At 42.1% G+C, this 24010-nt stretch overlaps 1 protein-coding gene across 1 annotated transcript in view; it reads left to right on the forward strand.

Annotated features, from left to right (window-relative positions):
- cntnap2a (contactin associated protein 2a) overlaps positions 1-24010 on the forward strand; it is a 297644-nt gene that overhangs the window by 199062 nt on the left and 74572 nt on the right. Inside the window, exon 15 of the mRNA XM_070985592.1 lies at positions 1286-1370. Coding sequence (XP_070841693.1) covers positions 1286-1370 — 85 coding nt within the window. The remainder of the gene's footprint in view (positions 1-1285; positions 1371-24010) is intronic.

Here is a 24010-nt window from a genome sequence, read left to right on the forward strand (position 1 = left end):
TTATATATACTGTATGCCAGCCATCATGTCTTGTTATCTACAAAGTAAATATGATCTTACATGAAAGTACAGTGGAATGAAACAAGATTTTTAAAATATATTATTGAATAGTTGCATATGATGAGGTGAAAAAAAGATTTTTGTGTGTTTGACTTGTAGCCATCTTGTAGAGGCTCCATATCTACATCCTCCTATAAAGTATGAAGACCACAATGTTTTTTCATGGAATTTTTTGCAAATAGTGTCAATGAACTGAAAGATATCTTGTCATATTTGTTACTTTTGTTAGACTTGTTGTTGTCACTCAAAGCTCACTGGAAACGACCACACTGTAATAGACAAGTCAGTCTCAAACGTTCATGTGACTCAAAACATGACTAAAGGTGAACCACAAGTACACCTAATTATTTGCCTCTTCATGGTTAATTTCAGTGGTATCTTTCTCAACATCCTGGTTAGCAGGAATCTGACCAGGTTGTGTTTGGGTTTTCTATATCCTCAACAAGTAATCAAGTGTAGCAATCAGAGGGATCAGTGACGTATTCTGACATCCTTGCTTGTTATTAAAGCAAACTGTTAAAATGAGTGACTACCCACAGTCTTTATCAGCCAGGGTGAGGTGAGTCATGTCTCCCTGGATCATGTGATGCCTGTAATACACGGAATAACTGAAGTCTGTCACCACGGTAACTTTTATGCTGCAAACTAATATGACCTCCATGACTGTTTTGACAAACCTCCACCATCAGCAGCTCATACACTCTCCAGCTCGTGACTCGAGTGAGGAACAGTGTAATTGAACCACATGCTGAGGCCCTCTACTGACTCAGTCTTTATTCTTTCAAATGCACAATGATAATCTCACATAATGAATGTTTCACCTCATCTCTCTGCCACTTGTCTTCTGTGGTTTTGCTGCATACAAATCTATGTGGTGAGTGGTTTTAAACTGTTATTCTCAGTCAAAATCAAAGAGTGTGTGAACAGGCTTCAACACTCCAGTGAGGAATGACAGCAGTTTTTACCTTCAGTGTTTACAAGACCAGTGAGTTTTCAGTGAGGTGACAGGCTTTGAGTGGCACATCCTTCCTGTAATTATGTTCCTTCTTAATTTGTATGGATCACTTGTTCCATTTTAAGTTTCTCCAAATCACGGGGAGCTAAATTACAACATTAGAGTGCACTTTGTTTCATTTTCCTGCTCAATAATTTGTTTTTACACAAAATGAGCCTGTCTACCTGAATAAGATAAAATGAAAATACATATCTGTGCTTGTGTTTGCAGGTGACAGCCATCACCACCAGTGCAGAATACTGTGAGCAGCAAATCGCCTACAGCTGTCGCATGTCCAGACTGCTCAACACTCCAGGTAAAAGCTGAGGATGGCATCTTTATTCACCGCAGACTCAAACACAAGTACACGGCACTGGCACAGGCGGGATGTTCTTTTTGTCACACTGTCAGAATTTGATGGGAAATTCATATTAACAACAACACACTCTCCACATGTCCTGTCTGAGGATACAGACAGAGGGGAGACAATGTAATCAGTACTGCCATGACAAACCTGGAAAAAGTTGTGGGATTTGTTGCTATTTCCAGGACTGGAAAAGGTTTGGAAAAATACACAAACAATACATTTTGGGAAAAGTCAGCATCCTTTTGTTGTTTTAATTGAATGATTTAACAGCACTCACATAAAGCCACGTTGCCTGTGTGAGGTAACGGTCTTTCTACACTGGCTGGAGTTGTAGCTTGTCTGCTAAAGAAATGTAAATTTGCAATATGCCAGAAAGGTGCAGATTTAATGATGTTGGCTTCACATGGACAAGAAGTAGGTGATTTGTAGGAGGATACGGTTGGAATGCCATCCTCCTTGTTAACCTCTCCATCAGCCAGTAGCAGAGAGTGCAGTGGCACAGCGGTTGTTTAGCTGAATATGTTAATCTGGTCTGCCTGACTCGTTGATCCTTTATCCGACTGAGGTTGGTGTGAGTAGAATCTCTGGCCCCAACCATGACTCTGAAACATCAGTAGCCTGACTGGATCACCTATGATAATAATAACAGCCTAACTGTGCTGCGTATTAATAACTCCGTGGTGCTGTCTGTGGTGCTGAACTAGCAGACAGATTTGTTATTGAGCCTTTGAGTCTCACTGTATGGAGTGTCACCTTCATAATCAAAGAAGCAACATGTAGCCACAGAAGAGCAAGTGGATCAAAGACACTGCTGCCTGTAGTATTCCTGTAATATTACTGTGATCATGGGTTCAGGTTAGGGTAAGGGTTAGGTAAATGTGTGCTGGTTGGTGGTGTGGAGGTCGGGGGATGCTCCCAGTGGGCTACCCGCTGTTAAAGATTAATAAATTACAATCACGTATAACAGCATACCTCAAAAAGACCAAGACCCAGAGCTTGCAAAATGTCCGCTGTGTAGAAACCCATTTGACATTTCAAACATGGGGGCGGAAGCAATAGCTAGCCACGCTAAAGGAAGCGCCAGGTGGCAGCTGCTGCTCCTGCCACAATGGGAAAACACCTGCTGCAGTGCTTCTCTTTCATCTGCCACCGAGCAAACATCCATTTCGGATGTTGTGTCCAAACACAAATGCTTAACTGCAGGGATAAGGTGGCAGCAACAGCATGCTTCAGTCTTCAGCAAGCACCGGTGGATTGAGAACATCAGTGGGTTAGAGGAGGATAGAGGATCGTTGCTCTGGCCACTTGTCAAAGACTACATTTAGATGGCAGGAATGGTAGCATTGCAAGACAAATCACCCTCCTCCTCACCGTGTATCAACAGCCCGCACTGCCCTTCCTCTCTATGGTACAAACTGGATGAAGGTAAGAATAAACATCTCAACGGTGTCATTGCTAATGTTGTATTTTTTACATTGCTGTCTATCAGGCACACACACATAAATGAAGTGTGACTATTTTTTACTCATTTTCAATTCTGTGTTACGGGTTAATAAAATAAATGAATGAAGCCTTTCATAAAAGGTTTCAGCAGTCAAAGTAAAAGCACTGTTATCCATACCCTATGATCATGATCACCAAGAGTACAAGAGACAAGCTGCTGAAACCGGCTCTAGAGTATCACCAATTAGAGAGCAGCCAAAGACACATGGCTGGATCTAAGGAGCTACTTGTTGAGCCTAAACATGTAAATGAGGCAGAGTGTGATCATGTCCTCTGAGGGAATAGGGAGTTTGGCGACTCAGCTGGTCTTCAGACTAAATTCAAGGAATTTGACCCCAAAACAGATGGACTGATCGTTCTACTGGATGACATGATTTTTTTTTTTTTTTTTTTGGATTCCACTTGTCCTATCTCATAAATGGGTCAGCGTTAAGAGAGGGTTTTCTGTTAACAAAGAGTTGACTGTGGAGAATCAGAGTGGCTCACAAACTCACTGATGAACATGTCAGGTCTGCTGGGAGGCATAATGAAAGGAGAGGTCACCAAGGAGCTGCTGCTTTTGGCTGCAGGAGCCAGGCAGAAGTACCGCGGCTGCTTGGGTGAAGAGGAGAGAAAGAAAGCAACACGCCGTTGACATAAAGAGAAAGACCCGAACAGATGAGCTGGATGATAAGCAAGAGAAGAGCGCTAGAAATGGAGGCTGACATTTGAGCCCTTGGTAAATCGGAGGAAGAATATGCTGAGAAAGCAGCGGCTACAAGTAAACTGACCTTCATCAAAGAACTGCAAAAGAAAAGAGAGCATCTCGCATGTCGACACAACTTTTTCGTCTTACTTTTTATGGACACAGAGATAGAAATTTGCTCAACTCCACAGAGCTTTAAAGCTGTTCTGGTGGCGTTTTGTGATCCAACACCTTGCTAACACACCCTATGTTGCTTCTTCCCTTTAATTTGTCCCCATCTGTGTGTTTGAACTGTTGCCTTCATCCTCTCTTTGCTCAGCACTAGAACTACAGATGATAGTATTGAAACAGACCATTGGAAATGAGCTGTGGCCTGGCTGGGCTCATTCTGAGTAGATTAACTTGGATTACATTCATTTGCATTAGATTTGTTTGGACTCAGTCTTTTTGGCGGTAATGTACTTGAGCAAGGCCTGGTCGGGTTTTGTGTCAGTTTGGTTTTGGATTAGTTAGGCTGGCTTGTAAAATGGTTGAGTTGTATAAGGTTTGGCCTGGATTAGATTCATTTGCTTTGTGTTATGCTTGGGTTTAGTTGAGTTTCTACACGGTTGTGAATAGTTTTTATGCAGTAGAGAAGAGTAGAGGAGAGTGCTTGCAGCTGTGTTTTACTCCTGTTTTGCGCAGTCGGTGTCAAAGCTTGATATTTAGTCTAATACACTGTTTGAAGAACGCGATGTGTGCATGTGTGCACGTGTGTCTGCACCGTATTATTCACAGTGCTGTGTTTTTCACTATGAGAATAACAAGTTTGCTGTCACTGTCAGAACCGTTTTCTGTCATTTTCCTCTGTTTCCTCTGGCCAACACACACGCACACACAATGCACACACTCATAGACGCATGCATACAAAGACCCACCTTAGGGAGAGCTTCATAAAGACAAGACACTCCCGGCAATTAGAGTGAGTGAGAGGCGATAGAAAGAGGGTGAGGGAGGGAGAGAGGATTGGGGGTTTGTTAAAAGTATGTGTGTGTGTGGTTGTGTATGTGTGTCCATGGTCCTTGATTGACTGAGTAGGAATAAAGCAATAGGTGCTTAGTATTAGTTGGGTATTAGTGCAGCAGACCGAAACTCTGCCATTAACCTCTACTGCACTGAGAGATGGCACCTACACCTACAAACATAGTGTGGACGTACACACACACAAACTCACACACTTTATTAATACGCCCTTTTTATACTCAATCTTGAAATGCTGTTGCGTGAATACACACACACACACACACACACACACACACACACACACACACACACACACACACATGCACCCTTCCCACAAACACACCCACATGCACAGTCAGTCAGTCAGTCAGTCATTCCTTCATTAACTAGTTTACTCCTAATTCACTACCTTGCAAGTTAGGGAAATCCAATTACCAGTTTAGAATGACTGAGAAAGTGGGACCGGGAAAAATCATTTACCCAAAAATATGCTTCATAAATTAGCTGTCAGCTTTCATCAAATTACACTGTCAACAGCATTTTCACCGTGAACCACAGGCACAACCACAGACACACACGCAGCTATACACACAGACGCACACTTCCTACTCTTCCACTTCTACTTTTCCCATTCAGATCTCATCTATTACACTAGGGCTGGCATTTTAGAGCTCAACGAACCGTTAAATGGGAATTATATTCTGCCACCAGTGACACCCCTAATTTGGAACTTGGGCAGTAATTGTACTAATTGTCTGACCCCTTGCTCACCTCTTTCACATACTCTGTCCTTTTTATCCATTTTTTATCGCCTCTCTTTCCATCAGACACATCCTGCACCTGAAAACATACGGCTTTGTGTCTGCCCATCATTCAGTCATTCACAAGTTGGCCACATAAGGTAACAAGAGAGCATGATGCTGATGCATGCAGCAACACACACGCAGAGAGACAGCTCAAAGAAATACACAAACTCAGGCAGTATTTCCTTTTTCACTCTTCTCTCCACCGCTCCCAATCATCTTCTGCATCCACATTTGTCCGTTTCTATGCATTTATTACTCCACACTTTCCTCCACTGGTCTCCCTTTGTTCACACTCTCATCCCATTTACCATTCCAAGTGCCCTTTCTTCCATTCTTCACCTCCAATTTTACCTCACATTATTTTCTTCCTTCCTTTTTAAATCTCCCTTTCTTCCCACCCCATCTCTCTCGGCCCCGTCTTTTCACTCACTCTGTTGAACACTATTTCCATTAGTGTTGGAATCACAGCTTTTAGAAGAGAATTAGCACCCTTCACTAATAATTTAGCATCATTCCTTTCAGCGTAAACAACCTGTAAACAACTGATAGTCCAGGACTTGCACAAACAAGCCCTTGTGCAGATGCACATACAGATAAAAACACACATCTCTTGTTCTCTGACACACATACACACAGCCACAGAGGAGTTGGATGAAGTGAATGCTGACACTGAGTGTCAGTGGGGACAGTTGCCTTGAAAGGTCAATGTGAAAAGACGAAGCATTATCCTCCGTCTCTCTTTGGGAAATGTACATTATGTCATGTACATGAATTCACTCATTGTGGAATCAATGTTCTGCGTTTCACCTTAACCCATTGTTGTGATATCCCCTTGAAATGAACTGCAACTCTCAAGGACCTGGTATATACAGTCTTCAATCGCAGTTTTGTTTGAATCCAGTAACATCTTTTTCAATGTTCTGGCTTGTTTTCTGTAATATCTGGTTTATCATTGTGGGGGAAAAAAGCCTTGAAAAACAGAATGAAGGTCTGGTTATTGTTAAGTATATGTAGCATGTTTCCTTACTGAACAAAACTACTAAAACCTCTTTCTCAATCGTGCGCACACACTGCCTGTTTTATTCACGTGTGCACACACTAACTTCGACTCACAGAGCATTTGTTAACTTGTGAAAACACATGATGCTTCTCTCTTTATTTGTCAGACTTGCCTGGAGCGATTGACAGAATCATTTATGGCAGCCCGGCTAATGGAGAGAGAAATGTTTCCATCAAATAAATGAGTTCATTAATCCAGTGAACTGTTCTTTCTGTGAGATGCAAGTATCTTAATATGTGCACAATTTAGAGGCAATGCAGCGACACACGTTTCCTGCTTTTATGAAGAACATTTGGCTAAATCTCTTGTGCAATTTAAAAAGTGCAATTAAGTCTCTAATAACATAATAATGACACAAATTCCTCATTAAGAAACTTTATCAATGATTAGGTTACACATAAATGTTGAACTTACTGACTGGGTTATTTCAGTATTTTATCACAGTGTGGAATATGGTCATGCTAGCGTGCCACTAGATGATGTAGTAGATGTAATGGGGGAAGAAAGTGTACAGAGAATAATAACAGAGGAAGCTGAAGAGAGAGAAAGTGGAGTAGAGGAAGCGACTTACACCGATGTTCTACATCAAACACACTTCAGTCACAGTCACAAAAGGAATGGACCCCAGAGGTGAGAGCAACACTGAAGGCCCCACAAGATAAACACGCTCTTATTTTACTTTATTCTGTTTTTTGACATATTCGTTACTGGTAGATAAATTAAACGTAACACCCTACATGACCCACGTCTCAACAGCTGTGTGTTCTAAACGTTCACAAATTCAGGTTTAATGTAGTCCCGCCCACAACAGCTGCTAATGGAAACGCAGGTTCGAAAATTGCTCTTTGGTGTAAAAAGGGCGTAAGAGCCAAAGGAGGAGAGAGTGTGATGGACACAGGAGGCGAAGAAAGAAACAAGTGCAGCCAGAGATGAGAGATGAGTGCGGTTCAGGATAATGAGGCTGTGTGTATGTGTGCCGCTGTTACAGTCCATTCCTTGGGCACTTCTGGACTCGGTTATTGCCTCACAAGTCTCTCTCTCTCACACACACACACACACACTGACACACACTGACACACACTCACAGGTCCTGCATTACACCCTAATGACTTTATTTTGCAGCACTGGTTAACCACTTGTTTATTTTTTTTTCTCGTTCGTGGTTTTTGATATTCATCATTAACCTTTACAGACAATTGCTTTTCTCTCTCTCTCTCGCTTTGACTCTTGTGTCTCTCTAGCTGCTACCATTAATGGTGCACTGCTGTGAACACAGCTAGTTGACATCCTGTTGAACTACAAAAGTCTATTCCTAATTATGTCTTACTGGAAAATATACAACTAATCCACCGTGAGTGCTGCTGACTCCGCCGCTGCCTTCATGTCAACTCACACCTTTTACCTTGTTTTCTTGTTTTTGAGTTTTAGTTGTTTTGCTGCTGATTTAAAAAAAACTTTGTGGTTGGCTTTTAACTGTTTGGGATTATGTTGTTACTAATTTTGATATCCCTTTATGTTTCATGTATTATCACTTTATTAGCCAATTGTGCCTACGCGCCCGACTGTGCCATGTCTTTCATTACCCGACTAATGTTCTGGTTACAGTGTCATTAATTTGTGAAAGCACTTGAGGCAAGAATCAAGTCAGGGGCCGAGAGAGAACAAGAGCTAATATATCGAAAGACAAGAGAAAAGAGAACTATCACCAGGGTCCTCGGGCGTCTCTCTCACTCTCCCCATCACCCCAGTGTCTGCGTTTCTTTTTTCCTTCCATTTTCTACCCCCCATAGACAAGATGCTAATTAACATTGAATTATCTCCTCTATCTTTCCCTGCTTTAAATGCACTGATGAGAATCCACCTTCCTTCAAGGTTGCAGGCAACGTTTTGCCACCCACCCAGTGTGGGCAAGGGGGCTGAGTGATGCTTACTCAGTTGATAAGAGGCATTTGAGTCTGATGTGTAAAGTTGGGCTTTATATAGCACAGCAAATTAATGTGTAGAATTAGCTTTTCAGATGTGTAAGACCAGATAGACACCTAAAGACATCTGTGATGGTGGTGGTAGAAGGTTTGCTAATGAGAAACAGCGGAAAAGCAGGTGTATGTGTGTGTCTGTGTCTGTGTCCGTGTGTGTGAGTAGGCAGGCGGGTGAGGGTTTTTTTTGGTGACACATTCGTGTTTATGGAGAGAAACTGTACAAGAAAATGAGCAACAAAGTGTGATCCGTCACACAGGAACCCATATCATTTACATCTCATAATGTGTGCTCTCTGGTTGCTGTTTGCCTCGGTGATGCGTCATTGCCCAGGATAATGCTGTCGTCTGTTGTGCTGACAGAATCATGTGTCTTATCCCACACCATGTCTGTCTACCTGAGTGCAGCACTTACAGCTCATAGCCACACAGGTGCTGCTGTCAAAGGAAAAGAGTATAACACTTTACAGTACATTAAGTTGGAGTAATAAGGTGTTTGCAAGGGCAACATCTCTCTCTTTTTTCTCTTCTGTTTCCTCGGCTCTGCTTTTTCCTGCTTCATATTTCTTTTTCTTTCTTTCTTGGTGTGCTTATCGTTTTCTCTGCCACAGTCTCTTAGTCACACAAACTCATGACAGTCCCACGGTGGTAGAGTTATGGCCGTAGTGTGTGACTGTGTATCTGTCTGACGTCTGTCTGTGTGGATGGAGGATGTGCGTGGTGTGGTGTAACTTTTGTAAAGGCAACACTGGCTGCTAGTGAAGCTTTTGGTGTGTGTGTACCATATCTGTGTAGTTTTCAAAACACTCTGTGTCTCTTTCTCACTAAGTACTCGTGTGTGTTTGCGTGTGTGAGTGTGAGTGTATTGGCATTGCCACAGAGTGAGCTGTCCATGCCTGCTGGCCACTGTTCCCCCAGCATGTCAATCTCTGCTCCCAGTCTGCCCAGTGTTGGGCAGAGAGCGCAAATTCTGTTTGAACACAAGCAGAGACAAAAAGTAGCTGAGCAGAAGAGCAAAGTTTGATCGTGAAAATGTACATTTATTTCTTTGAAACACCCGAATTAAAGGAGCAGTGTGTAAAATTTAGGGGGATCTATTGGCAGAATGTGACAGAGCTGGAAAATAAGAAGAATTAGGATTTCATTAGTGTATAATCATCTGAAAGTAATAACTGTGTAATAACTGTAAAATGAGGGCTGCACGGTGGCGCAGCAGGTAGTGCGCGTGCCTCACAGCAAGAAGGTTGCCGGTTCGATCCCCGGGTCAGGCGGGGCCTTTCTGTGTGAAGTTTGCATGTTCTTCCCGTGCATGCGTGGGTTCTCTCCGGGCACTCCGGCTTCCTCCCACAGACCAAAAACATGCTCATTAGGTTAATTGATGACTCTAAATTGTCCGTAGGTGTGAGTGTGAATGTTTGTTTGTCCTTTCATGTGGCCCTGCAATCGGCTGGCGACCGGTTCAGGGTGTACCCCGCCTCTCGCCCATCGTAGCTGGGATAGGCTCCAGCCCCCCGCAACCCCGAAAGGGATAGGCGGTATAGATAATGGATGGATGGATGGATTTTAAAATTAGCTCTTTATATCAGGGGAGCAGATCTTCTTCCACAAAGTCCACCATGTTTCTACAGTAGCCCAGATTGGACACACCAAACACTGACTATCAAGAGTGCCTTTTGCCTTTTTCATTACTTTTGCAGCCACTGTAGGTTCTTCTAAACATTTAGAAAGGGAGGATGAGGCAAGGGATACCGGTATATGCCACTAAATCCTACACGCCATTCCTTTAATCAGCAAAACCCTGTAATACTGTAAGGAGACTAAAGGACATAAAAATCTGTTATATGAGATAAAATGTGTCAAGAGTCATGCCAGAATCTTACTAACCTACAAATGTCCAAAGAAAAGCGCTCTCCTGAAAAGTAATTTACACTTAAATTTGTCTTCTGTTTCAAGGCCAAAGGCCAAACAGTATGGGCTGCTCTCCTTTGTGAGAGGTAGACCGGTTAACACTCAAAAGGTAAAAATAGTTTTCCGAAGTTCTCATTTGCTGTATATTAATTTGCATGTAATGTGGAAAAATAATAAGCATAAATGTTTAGGCTAATACCTTCTTCAGTGTGTAGGCTCAATGACACATTCACACCTTTTAAAGTAGATTCAGGTGCACATAATTAGAGCTACGAATCAAACACTGTCAATGACAGTGGAGCAGTAAGTAGATTTACGGATACAGAAAACCAGCATCACAAGCACCCAAGGTGAGTACATTCATATACATCCCGAGTCTCTTCATTGCCATAGCAGGTTATTAAAGACACACAGAGGAGCATTCTTGGGTTGAAAAAAAAATTGTTTAAACTACTTCACTGTCACTTTTCAGTATTCTTCATAATGTACGTCCTTAATTAACTTTTACTTTTAAATCCATAATACATGAATAAGAAAAGAAAAGACGTGGAATATAATTAGTACTGTAACTTAATTTAATTTAATGTCATCTTACCCTTCAGAGAGATCTTTTGTGTCATTGGTGTTACAGCTGTGATAGCTGGAGCAGAGCAAGACGTCCACATTTACATAACAGTTGCTCTTAAATTGCTGAAGTGATTGACATAAGGACAATTTCTAAATGTCCCAATTTATCCTCAGTGTTGAGCATACAGGGTTTAAGAGCTATGCGAACAGTGTTTGCCTGTCTTAATAAAATATATTGGTGTTTAATGCTCTGCACGTCACACCTCTGATTATAGGCTTTTGTTTCAGAGCGGGTTTAAACAGCTCATGTACTTTTTCTGCCTTTGCTCTTTTCAGCCAAAATTTGTCATCATTCAAAATAAAGAGCCTACAAGGGAGACCATCCATATATAAAAGGCAGCGCTCAGCACATGGTATTGTTAACACTTTGCTAATGGTTTTGTTAATGCCATTGTATACATTACAGTTCAGCCTGTGGCATTAGGCTACATAATGATCATCTGGGACTGAAGTAAAGGCAGGTCAGGTGAGTCATGGTGGGGATGACAATGTGTTTTTCACTTCATACTTTAGTTGCAAGAAAATAAGATGCACAAATCTGCTGCTATAAAAAGAGAAGAAATTCCCAGAAAATGGGGATCTTTCTCGAAAGAGCGCAAAGTCGATGACGTGCACTCGAGCCCTTTATGTCTCCCAACTCACAGATTCAAAAACACACACTAAAAATAGAGGTATCTTTGAAAAGCACAAGGGCGTAAACACAAAAAACAAGTGTAATCACACGTTGCAGCATCCACTCACTGCAGTTACACAAACATCCACACAAAACATGCCTTATCTTTATTTTTCATTACTTCTCTATTTATATTTTTTTCCTCTTTTCTTTCTGCAGCTTCTCTGTTTTCTTTTCTCCCTCTTATCTATTTTCTTCTCCATCTTCCATATATTTCTTTTTTTTTTTATCTCATCTACTCTCTGAAATACTCTGTGCTGAAGGGTGGGCCTTAGGCACAACATATACAAAGGAAGCACGCACAGAAATACACACACACACACATAAACACATTAATGCACTGAGAGAGCTTCCAACAAATCTAACATGTATTATTGCTCTGGCTTCACGTCTTTAAAGAAGAATTGCCAACCCAGCATAAATTAAATTGATATGTGTGTTGATGCTTTGTGTGTGTGTGTGTGTGTGTGTGTGTGTGTGTGTGTGTGTGTGTGTGTGTGTGTGTGTGTGTGTGTGTGTGTGTGTGTGTGTGAGAGAGAGAGAGAGAGAGAGAGAGAGAGAGAGAGAGAGAGAGAGAGAGTCTGTGTGTGTGTTTCAGAAGGCACTCTGGCTGATGGACCAAATATATTGAGCATTTTAATGTATTCATTCCATTCAGTGGTGATACATCTGTGCAGGAATGTGTGAGTGTGTTTACAGTTATGTGTGTGTGTGTTAGTTATTATCACTGTGGGGTTGTCCCCTGTGGATGTCCATGCTCCTGATATTACTGGGTGGAGATTGTTGTCAGTCAGCAACATTAAACTGAACGCTCCTCAGAGGAAAAAGCTCTGCATGGCTAGCATGCAAGAGGGTGAGATTTGTGATGTAAGCATACTGAGCGATGATTAAATGAACCCGATAGCTTATTGATCTTCTTTGGGAAATTCTCATTTTCGTGGCTCTAGGGATTCAGTGTGTAGCTCAAAGGAATACACTGACTTTTTGAATATCAGGTTGTTGGTGCAGTATTTATTAAGTGAATAAAATCAAGGCACAGCTGTATGTGTCTCTGGTCTTTTTTAACCACCGTGTTGAGTTACTGCGTCCACAGACCTGACCTTTAACGCAGGACAAAGCTGTTAGTGATGAAATCTCATTAACTCAATTTGATAATGATGTAGCCAAGTTTGTCTTTTTCAGGTGAGTAAGTGCATATTCGTGTGCCTCTGCAGTATAAATTAATTGTCATCACCCGCTAGCTTCTATTTCAACATAAGTGATTCTGTAAAAGTTAGGCAAAAAGAGATATTTTTTCAGGATAAATGCTTTTAAAATGTTTTTTATATTTTATTCGCATTTCATTTAATAAGATCAGATATTTTGAATAACACAGCGATGTTCATTTTAATCACTGGAAAATCTGATGAATCTGCAACACTGAGCTGTGGTTGCCCCACAAGTGGATCCAAATGCATATGGCAAAAAGAGCCAATCCAGGGATCTACTGCCTGTGTTTGAAATGATTTTCCTGGAAACAATTAGTCAGAAAGAGCACAATTTATTTATTTTTCCTTTCATCCAGTGTTTTTTCTAACATGCATATTAACATGTACTTATATAAAGCAAGAGGCAAGAGAGATGAAATAATTAAAAAATAACCATTCATTTCAATAATCATTTCAAGAAATAATATGAAAGAGAATTATTAATAATACACCTATATTGTATGTGCACAGTTGTTACACTGTATATCTGTATAGCTGAATATCAGATTAGCTAACATGCTAAGAGCGTGTACTGGACTGATCAACCTATCAGGGATGTATCTCACAGTTCTCACAGTTCAGAGACGGTGAACCAGTCTCACACTAACCGGGTGCCTTTCTACCTCTGTCAGAGAGTAAAGTACACCCCCATCTCTGGACACAACTGCTACGTTTAAGTTTGTGCTCATGCAACACGCTGTTGGAAATAAACAATTCTTGTGATTCAATTGACGCAAACCATTTTTAAGATACAATTACAGCAGCCGGCGCAATCAATGGCAACAAACAGACAAACATGCCAAAATTGAAGCAACTCACTGATAAATGATAAATATATTTGTCATTTATTTTATTTATAATAGCCAAAATATAAAGATAGACAGCCCAAATATAAGTACAGCCTAAATATAAATACAGATGTCTATTGAGATACATATTTTTGGAGACATACTGCAGTTTTTATTGAACTTGGACTACAGGGAGTCTTCATGCTGTGGTCACATTGTGTTTTCCAGCTGATAAAGCTCACATATAGTCGTCTGCAGGCATCTTTTTGCAAGAAATATACAGGCAGAAATAAAAGTCCTCTACTTCAGAGTGTTCAGATTTCAATTACTCAATGCCAGTAGCACTCAACAGTGATTCTGGCTTGGAGATAAAACCTCAGTAGATTTAATAAGAGACCAAAACCATGCATGTACTCAGCTTTCAGTTTATGTCATTCATGCTTTGCATTGGCATTTCAGGGTAACTATAGGAATGATTAGAGGTTTTAAGGTTATCTCACCAACATAGATGCATGTCAAAACACACACAGCTTGAGCCTAAATATCACACAGAAACAATTATGAGTTTGGATATCATGCACTTTCATAACATCAGTAACACTTTCAGCATTTCGAATGCTCCAAATGTCTCTCAGCTGTCTTCTTCATTTTCTTCTTTATGGCTGTCGTTAATACGGTCAGAGCCATTTGCCATCCTGCAGCACTAATAATCAGTGTGCTCGTTTAAATTCACTTGGTTTGTGCTGTAGGTAATGTGTGTGCATAGAGACAACCTGTTGTGTTGCAACTGTGGTGAAGAACTGAAATCAGGTTAGAATCAAGAAACCTATCATACCCAGCGTACTGCACCTCTGATACAAACAAGCACATTGGATGTATGAGAAAAATGGAAAAATATTCTACAGCTGTTACAACAGTCAGCTTGCGTGTGGGATTTTCAGCACGTACGTCTGCGTGTTTCATGTTTTTGTTGTTTTTGAACTCACCAGCTGAGAACAAAGCAAGCACCTGGATTTTAGCTTGCATTGATAATAATGGGGATTAATCCATTGTGTAATTCTTTCAGAGGCTGAGACAGGTTCATGCGTTTCATTTGTTTAGTCGTGTTGTTTGGGATTTGACTCATTGCTGTTGTTGAGTACATAAGATAATGGAGGAAAGCTGATCCAAAAACAGCTTTTTTTTCTTGTTTTCACAAAGTTCAGAGATTGACAGCTAACATCGAGCACGACTGAAACCCGTGTCCAACTCCAGAAAAGACTCCTAATAACTTATCAATTCAGACTTTCATGGTGCAAAAAAAGAAGAGAAAGACAGCGAGAAGGACGAAGGACAATGTTGCATCTTGCAGTCGCATAGTGATGAGGAGAGGGAAGAAACAGAGAGTAGGGGGCGTGTAAGACAGAGATTGATGTGGAGTGACAGGGGGAAGAAAACAAGTAAAAGAGGGAGAAGAGAGGGGGAAGGAGGGTAGAAGGAGAAGCAGATTAGTTTGTTTTCTGCAGCTTGCTCTGACATTGAAAGATATGTCGGTACTAATGTCCCAGAAAGCCTTGAATAACACAGCAAACCAATACATATCCCCCTTAATGGGATTTTCTAAGCTGTACTTGCTCCCTCTCACATGCGCACACACGCCAGCACACCCAAACAAGCGCATACACATAAACAATGCACCATATGGCCACCGCCTGGCAGAAAGATAAAAAGCAAATGGAAAAATAGAAACAGCTCGCTTGAGGAGCAATTATAATATTGTCTTCTCATTTGCCACAAGCTGAGGGGTTGATCTCAATTATGAAGCTTTCTAAGGCAATCCTTGGCTCTCCACTTGTCCTCCTCAAGGTTGCCAGAGACAGCGCTTGCACGGTGAGCTGTGGCGCATGACCACAAACTCATCATCAAACATAGCGGTTTCAATGATGGATCACACAAGCAAGAGGATCCCGCTCCATTATGAAGACATGCGTCCCCGCATTTGCATATGCATACTCACTGCCATTTTACCTCTCCCTCACGCACACTCAGATATATTACGGACCATGACGTATTTCCAGTGTCATTAGTGTTCGTGCATGCAGCTGTCTGCATCAGCATCAAGTGAATGTTTTACTGGTGTCTGTGAGTGTGTGTGCGGCGATCACTGGAGGCTGTTTTAACGCAGCTCTCGGATTACAGCGGGATATTGGGGCACAGAGAGATTAGACCAATTGGAAAAACAACAGGAGAAAAACAGAGGAAATATCACTCAGTGGTGCTAATGAAGCAACACATGGAGGAAAGTTGATTATCCGACTTGACCTTGAGGGGCTTTAAAACGAACCCAGGGAAAGTTAGAGAGACAAAGTTGAAGACGATTTATTTTATTTTATTTTATTTTCTACAGCTCTTATGAGGCTGTGTGTGTGTGTGTGTGTGTGTGTGTGTGTGTGTGTGTGTGTGTGTGTGTGTGTGTGTGTGTGTGTGTGTGTGTGTGTGCGTGTGCGTGTGTGTGTGAAACAAACCTGCTTCGTGTGTCCACCTCAGTGCACCTGCCTGCTATCGTGTGTCACTGTTTGATGCCGTTACTGAGTGGGCGTGCATGCCAAGTTCTGTTTGTCATAAACTTAGTGTCCGTGTGCGGCAGTGTGTTAATATCAGGGTGTTTATCTCAGTGTCAGTGGCTGTCTGTGTGTGTTCCTGTTCATCTGTGCTGATGACACATCTCTGTGGAGCAGAGGTTTTTATTTTTGTTTGTCTCACCGAACGTTGATGTACCATGCGACTTTCTCTTGTAATTATTCAGCCCCAGTTGTTTGCATGTGTGTTTTTGGGTGAATATTCACAGCCTTGATTTGTCCTCCTGGGTATCAACATATCTTTGTCATCAACCTGACATAGTCCTAATATCTGTCAAAGGTGTAGCCCCCATAGTTAATCTCATGGGGAGAGAGAGAGTCAGACAGTCTACATCTAGATTCCATGGTTAAATTAGGACTTCTGTCCCTATACTGTTGTAAAATGTTGTTGTGACAGACAGAAATAATTGCCAAAACCAAAAAATGATCCTGTGCTGAACAGTATTCCAGTGTATACTGTAATTGTGTAAAGTTTTGTTTTTCTTTTAATCTCTCATTTTTTTTAGGAACCTTTTTTTGTTGTATCATCTCTGGCTTCAACAAAGTTTCCCTCAGTTGGAAGAAATTTTGCGTTCTGGCTTCCGCCGGCAGAGAGCTGCTCATCAGAAGCACATCACAGAGTTACAAGCACAGTGAAGTTCCAGGCTGAAGATGATAGAAAAAGAATTGGATGAAGAAAAAAGCAGTAACCCAGTCCTGTAGGTAGATAAACAGATGAGGTACAGAACTCTGTACCCATATGGCAAGACATGGAGGTCTTGGACTGAATGAAAAAGCTTAGCAGGAACTTCACACAAACCCTTTTCAGGCGGTGACTGTGTAGGGTGTTTTTGCAACAGGAAATGTTGCACCTGGTCATTACAGACGCGTCCAAAGTGAAAATGTGACTTCACCTTGATCACTGTAGAGGGAAGGATTTCCCCTCACTCCAGACACAGACATGCTTGTGAATGATCAGTTTACATGTGTCTTGTACATCTTGATAAATTGCAGCTATTCATCCTAGTAAAGAGTATGTTCCAGTATGGAAGGAGCATGCATAAATAGTAATATCTGCTCAAAATGCATAGGTGTCTGTGAATATTTCTTTATTATAATGCCACGTTTAATCTTTTCCTTTGAGCGACACCCTTGTGCTAAGTCCTGAAAGCAGGCTGGTCATTAACGAGACACTCAATCTGACTGGAGGAGCGTTCTTTTCTCTGAAGCCTTGTAAAAATCCAAACATTTGTGTCTCATCTGTCCTGGATGTGTGCTCTGTTCAAAGGCATTTACATACATAGACCAGTCACAATCCTGAGAAACTGGATGAGGATTGCATTCACTCGCACATTTGAAATTTAGAAAAACAGTCAAGTGAAGAATATGCGATCCTGCCCTCTGTCATTGGCATTCATCTGAGTTTGTTAATGTTATTTTCTGCATCTTTCTCTCGAACCAAATAGCCCTCAGGAAAGAAAAGAAAACATGATATAGGCAGCCTCCTCGAAAAAGCCTGTACTGAGCAGTTCACTCATTCCAGCGAGGAAAGTAGTTCGACTCTTTGGTGTTTGCTGCAGTCCCAAAGGGCAGTGATTTGGATTCCGATCAAACAACAGCAGAAATGTTACGCAACAATAACAGAACCTGAGTATTAGCTTTGTAATTCATACCTTCATAGAAAACAAACCGAAGTTGATGTTTGGCATCAACTGTAAATGCAAGGATGGGAACAAAAATGGAGCGCAAGTTTTAATGGGGGGGGGGGTTACTGTTTAGTCTATTCGCAAAATAGTTGTGTGGTTGTGTGCCAACAGGCTAATGTGGAGGAGAGAGACAAAGAGAGGAGGAGATAGTGAGTTGGATGAATGCTGTGATTCTCATTAAACCATTAGACGGAGTAACAGCTGGACACCCACAACCATCTGCAGCGTGTTTCCTCTCTAAACAAGACTGTTTAACCTGATCGAACACACACATATCAGCATACAAACCAAAACTGCACAGACTCTTAATGCTCTTTCACACATCCACCGATCTGTCTGTACCCCTTTCTTTCCCACACACAGACTGATCTATGAGCACCTCTCTCACTCTGTATTACACACATACATGCACACTCACACGCACGGACACGATGAACCTTCTCGCCCCCACAAGTCCTTAATTTTCCAGCTGTGTAGGCAAGCAGCAGTGGGCAGTTTGTCCCCCTGACAAGGGTCACCGACCCGGGGGGAGAGAGCTCTCCGTCTCTCCTCTGGCTGCCTGGATGACTGGAGTGCAGGCAGTGAGATAAACACTTGACGAAGGGAAAGGGGAGGGAGAGGGGGTGACAGGGAGTAAGGGAGATTTGGAGGGAGGGAGGATGGAGGAAATGGAGCGCAGATGGGTGGGGTCGAGGGAGGGTGGTACAGCGATACGAGAGTGTGATGAGGAGAGGAAGTTGAGTGGGAGGGGAAGGATGGAGCTGGGTCAGACAAGCAAGCTTGAAGGGTGGAGGTGAGGATGAGAGTGGGGGATCGCAGGGGTGGGGGTGGGGGTGTCCAGTGAACCGTGGTGTGACGGATCACGATGTTAGCAGATAAGACGGGTGTAGAGACGGGGCAGGCTCGGCTTGTCGAGAGCAGCTTTTGTCAGAAGACAACATACAGGTGTGTGCATACACACACTCTTTCTCTCTCACACACACACACACACACACATGGTCATGCCAACACCAAGGGAGAAGAAGGAACAGGAGAGTTAAAAGGCTAATGTATTTTTTTTTAAGGCGAGTCTGAGAAAAAAGGGTGAGTGAGAGAGAGGAAGGAGGAGGAGAGGGAGAAAAAGGCCACTCTTGCATAGTCCTTTTTGATTTATGTAGCACCGTGAAAGGCAATTTATATGTCTAACACACTATGAGGATTCCAAGATTTCAACCTGCCTTTCATGCAGATGCACTCCATTGCTCAAGAAAGTGCTCTACATGCACTTTCATTCCCTTCTGTCTTTCTATCTATCTTCTCCCTTTGAAACACAGACACACACATATACATGATGAGACACACACATAGATCACTGACCCGACAAAGGTGGGAGCCAATTTCAATTTAGGTTTTCATTCTGTTCGGCCCACAGTGATGCATTGCAGTGGGCACTCCTTGCACACTTTTGCCTCAACCTTGACTCGGCCACAACAACCCTGCTAGAGTAAGCTTTGGTGGAAAGTGATTAAGACACCAAATGACTTAAACTCAATGCAGTGTTGAGCAATAGATACTTTTTTTTTCTTTTTTATATCAGCTGTTGTAGTGTTCATCTTATCAGCACAGGTAACGGATTTCACAGGCCTATGTTGGGTTATTGCTTTGTAGAAATTGAGTGTTGAAAGTATCAAGTGAATTCACATCATTTGATTATACTGGGGGCGTATTTGAATATCATACTTGAAATGCACAGGGTAGCAGATTTTTGATGGAAGTATATCTGCTTATGTCGTTTGTTGAGGTTGTTTGAAGAGATCTTCCCAAGGATCCTGACACATAGAGCTAACCTCAAAGACCTTGCGCCCACAGACATGGACTGATCAAATGCTTGCATCTCCTCATTTCTTCTATTAAATGTTGCACTTGAACACTCCACAACGATGACATCTGACCTCTGGCATTCATGTATATTCTGCTTCTACCTCAAAAAAAAAAACTTCTCAGTAGCCAATTGTAATAACTTCTATAAAGATTAAAAAAAAAAACATTTGAGCATATAAACTGAGAATATTTCTGGTAATTTAGTTGGCTCTGTATTCTGATGTTTTGCTTTGCACCGGTGTTTTGGTTGGGGAACAAGAGAAATGGAGGCTAGACAAACAAAAAGAAGACACTAAAAGTTTCAGTTAACTGATTCCTTCAGCCTGGCAAGCAATATTCTCCATGTATCTGCTTCGTTCTGGTAAAGTGGCACACTGACCACCACCGCCTGCTAAAAAATATCCATTCTTTAATTGCGAGATGCTGTAGCTGTCATGAAATCTACGCATCTTCACTGGAGTATAAATTAACGTGGCTAAGTCTCTCTGACATCAAGTTTTCATCTGTGTTTTGTTGACTGCCTGGACTCAGCCTAACTAAATTCCTCCCTTTTGTTAGTCTTTTTTCAAACTCACTCGTAACAAACCCCTGTGGTTTTAAATTATGCAAATTGTGTCTGTGGCTCAGCCATGTTTAGGGCTGCTTTTCTCAGCCCAGACTAATCCCAGCCAATTACAGGGGCAAAGAGTTTGATGTGATTTGTGAGCGTTCCTTTACTCACATAGGTACATGTCAACCCAGCACAGCAGTTCACTTCATAAGTTGTGAGTCCAATCAGAGTGCTTAGTGCCTGGTGTCCAAATTGCTTCCTCAGAGGATAAACCTAAGTCAGACCACAGAGGTGCTGAACTCATAACCACAGATGTGTTCAACAAGCAAATAGAAGAGGACACAAAACAAGCAATTCAGGGGGCTTAATCCAACCAAATTTGTTCATGCGACCTCATCTCTTTATGTAAAATCCATCCAGATGCTGCACAGTCCCTCAGTTCCTACCCTCAGTCTGTCCCAGAGCAGCAGCTGATGCTCTTGTTAAAGTTGCCGCAGTCCCTGAATAATCACGACATTACATCAGTCACCAGTGTGTTGACTCAAAAACAAGAGAGTTAGCTGGGAAGATATTTCCCTCATATCTGTCCAGTTTGCAAATAACGTTTGGTTGCCATTAATTGAAACATGAGCAGCAGTTGCCATTTAATGGTAGAGTTGAGGTTATGTTGTGTCTTGAGCTGCAGTCACTTTGATCAACATCTGAGGTGCATTTGGTCACCCGGCACTCACAAACACTGAGCTGTCCAAACATGCGGAACCATTTTTTGACTATAATCGTAAAACACAAATGAAAATGACTGTTTGACTTTTCCAATAACAGCTTATTCATTTTTTGTTATTTTATTTCTCCTGGTTATGTTTCCCTTTAGACACACTAAAATTCTTGCCCCTCGGTTTGTGTCTCATTGCTTCATTGTCGGTCGGTCATTGCCCGACTATTGGCCCACTTTCCTGGCTCAAACACAGCTTTTCCGTAGACGAGGGAGAAATGGTGCTCAGGGTATTTTCTTTATATGCTTGCCCCTTCAATTTTATTGTAATTTGAGTAGGGATCTTCAACTTCTCACTGAGACAATGTATTGTTTGGTACGTGGTGGTTTTTGTGCCTTGTGGAGTGGAAAATAGCACGCCATCACAACACTCTAAGAAATATCACAGCCAGAGACTCTGAGATGCCATGTCGCTCTCCATCCGTTCTGCCTCAATGTGAAGCCAAGGGTCTTTTTATTGTCCTAGTTGTCAGCAACATTGCACACTTACAATGGCCACCACAACAGGACGTGATGTTGTCACAAAGCTTTCACCCATTTGAAAAGGTGCTGTGTGCGTATCGGTGTGTATGTGCCCATAAAGACAGAAGCCGTGGGCTGACTGAAAACCAGGATGGAGTAGACAGTGAGAACGGAGGGAAGGAAGTATAGACAAATACAGAGCAGAAAACCAAGGAGAGAAGAGGAACATGAAAGGTTGTATAGAAGTATGTGTGAGTGGATCCCTTCACTGATGCATCCTGCTGTGCACCTCTGCAGGAGGTCATAAGGAGGCGACTGATGTTTCCGCACAACTCCTCCTGACTGCTTCTTTCAAGGCAGTTACGGAATTATCATAATCCATTTTCAGGGTGCACTGGAAGATTCATGCCATGCAGTGGGCTGTAAACTGAGATTAGATTCACAGCATGATATCGAGGCACCTCTGTGCGTGCCAATGTAGATGGGATCCTAGGTCCTATTTTAGGGGCCAAAGTCTTCAAAGCATATCATGTAAGATGTTGCTGCCGTCAGAGGACTAAAACTAGTAGAATGCACTATTATGAGTTTTCCATAGAGACCAGGACTAATGGTGCATTTGAGCAGTTTGCGTCAACTTGTAGAATCACAAACACAGACTGTTGTTCCCCAAATGTGGGCAAAATAAGGCTGCATGTGGAAGAGTCTTGGTGCAGCTTTGTCAGCCCATTAAGATGCCTTTGTTCTTCAACTGCAGATTTCAAAGGAAGCAGCCCCTGAAATGAGACACAGCAAGTGCGTCTGAGTGTGTGTGCGTGTACGGCAGCGCACGTGCATGCCTAATGTACGAGCCCCTCAGACTTTATCTGTTAGAGTACGCACTTGCAGTGTCTGCGTTACCGTATAAGTATACTTGTCTGTGGCTTCCAGCTTGCCCTGGGCCATCCTGTGGTGTTTAAATGTGTGTATCATCTGTCATTTAGCCTTCTATCCCTGTGGCTCTAAGAAGCCTAGTGCCTCCTCAGTGCTTGCCACCCCACAATGCTCCCAGTACAATAACTCAGGCAAGCTAACAGGATCACATAACGTAGCATGACCACCGCAAACACCGACAGTGGATTTCTCCTTGTTGTTCAGTCTTCCTGTATCTGCGCTTCAGAATGTTCTGATTCCCACCAGCCTGTCTCTCTGTTTCTGTGTCTTTGAATATCAAGCTTTTGTCTTTGCCTATGTCTTCTTCCTTTTGTCTGCTCTGTCTCTCTGTCTGTTTATTCATTCTCCTCTCTATTAAAATTTCATCTCCGAATTGTCCTACACATCAGATTTGTTCTACACATCAGATAGCCCTCATCCAGCAGAATATCTCAGGTGGTATTTCAGACCATGGGTACGCTGTGGTTGAGGGGTTAATCTCCTAACTTGCCGCTGCTTAAACTATCGCATCAGTAGACCGATTTTGACAAAGCTGTGCAAGATACATCTTGGCACTGTCTTGTTATGTTGCAAAAAATAGTACTTATTGGCCTTTTCAGTGTTTTTCACTCTAAAATAATTTGTGTTATTGATTATGCTAATCGTGTAAAAATTCAGCTTTCAGTCCTTGTATCAGAGCACCTGTCCACTTCTAAATAAAAAGATGTTGACTCATCTACCTCACACACGCATGTGGTCCGTTGTGGATATCTTGGTAAGGGCCAAGAGCACTTCCAGGTGTTTCTCCAGGAAACATTTTACTGTGATGTATGAAAAGATTGAAGAAACATTTACCGCAGCGTTTAGCTCTTTCTCAAAGGTAGCTGTGTGAATGACTTTCAGCACTCAAATAATCATAGCCATCTGCATGATTTGTCATTGCTCAATTGGAGTGGCTTTTACAGATTTCACAGATCATTAACTTTAAGACTCTCCGAATTTATTGCAGCAGGAAAGCATAGCATGTTCTTAATGCATTAGATGTATTTTAAGGCCATTATGGAGGAATGATGTTAGTTGAGTTGACCAGCACCACTACTTATTCAGACAGTTTGATTGCAGAATCCTTGTTTTTCTTCCAGGGAGAGATAGCTTAACTGCACAGATTGCTGTTAGAGGGTGTTGATGAATTGCAAAAGGCAGAGAATTGAAATACTGCCCTCTCTTTGTCTCTCCCTTGGTGGTTAGCTGTGATCTCTGGTGGGGTTTAGTTTCTGCAGAGTTTCAGGGAAGAGGAGGCAGGCAGGGCAGACAGTCATGCCCACGTCGTCACCCCCAAGGCCCCATGCTTCATCTCAATAAGCCCCTGTCTTCCTCCAGCTCCAGAGCCATTTGAAATAGCATTCGGGATGCGTGCCTGTGCCTGTGCCTGCATGTGTCCCTTCACTTACAAAAAAC

This window comes from Chaetodon trifascialis, chromosome 18 (assembly GCF_039877785.1).
Source record: "Chaetodon trifascialis isolate fChaTrf1 chromosome 18, fChaTrf1.hap1, whole genome shotgun sequence".
Taxonomy (NCBI): Eukaryota; Metazoa; Chordata; class Actinopteri; order Chaetodontiformes; family Chaetodontidae; genus Chaetodon; species Chaetodon trifascialis.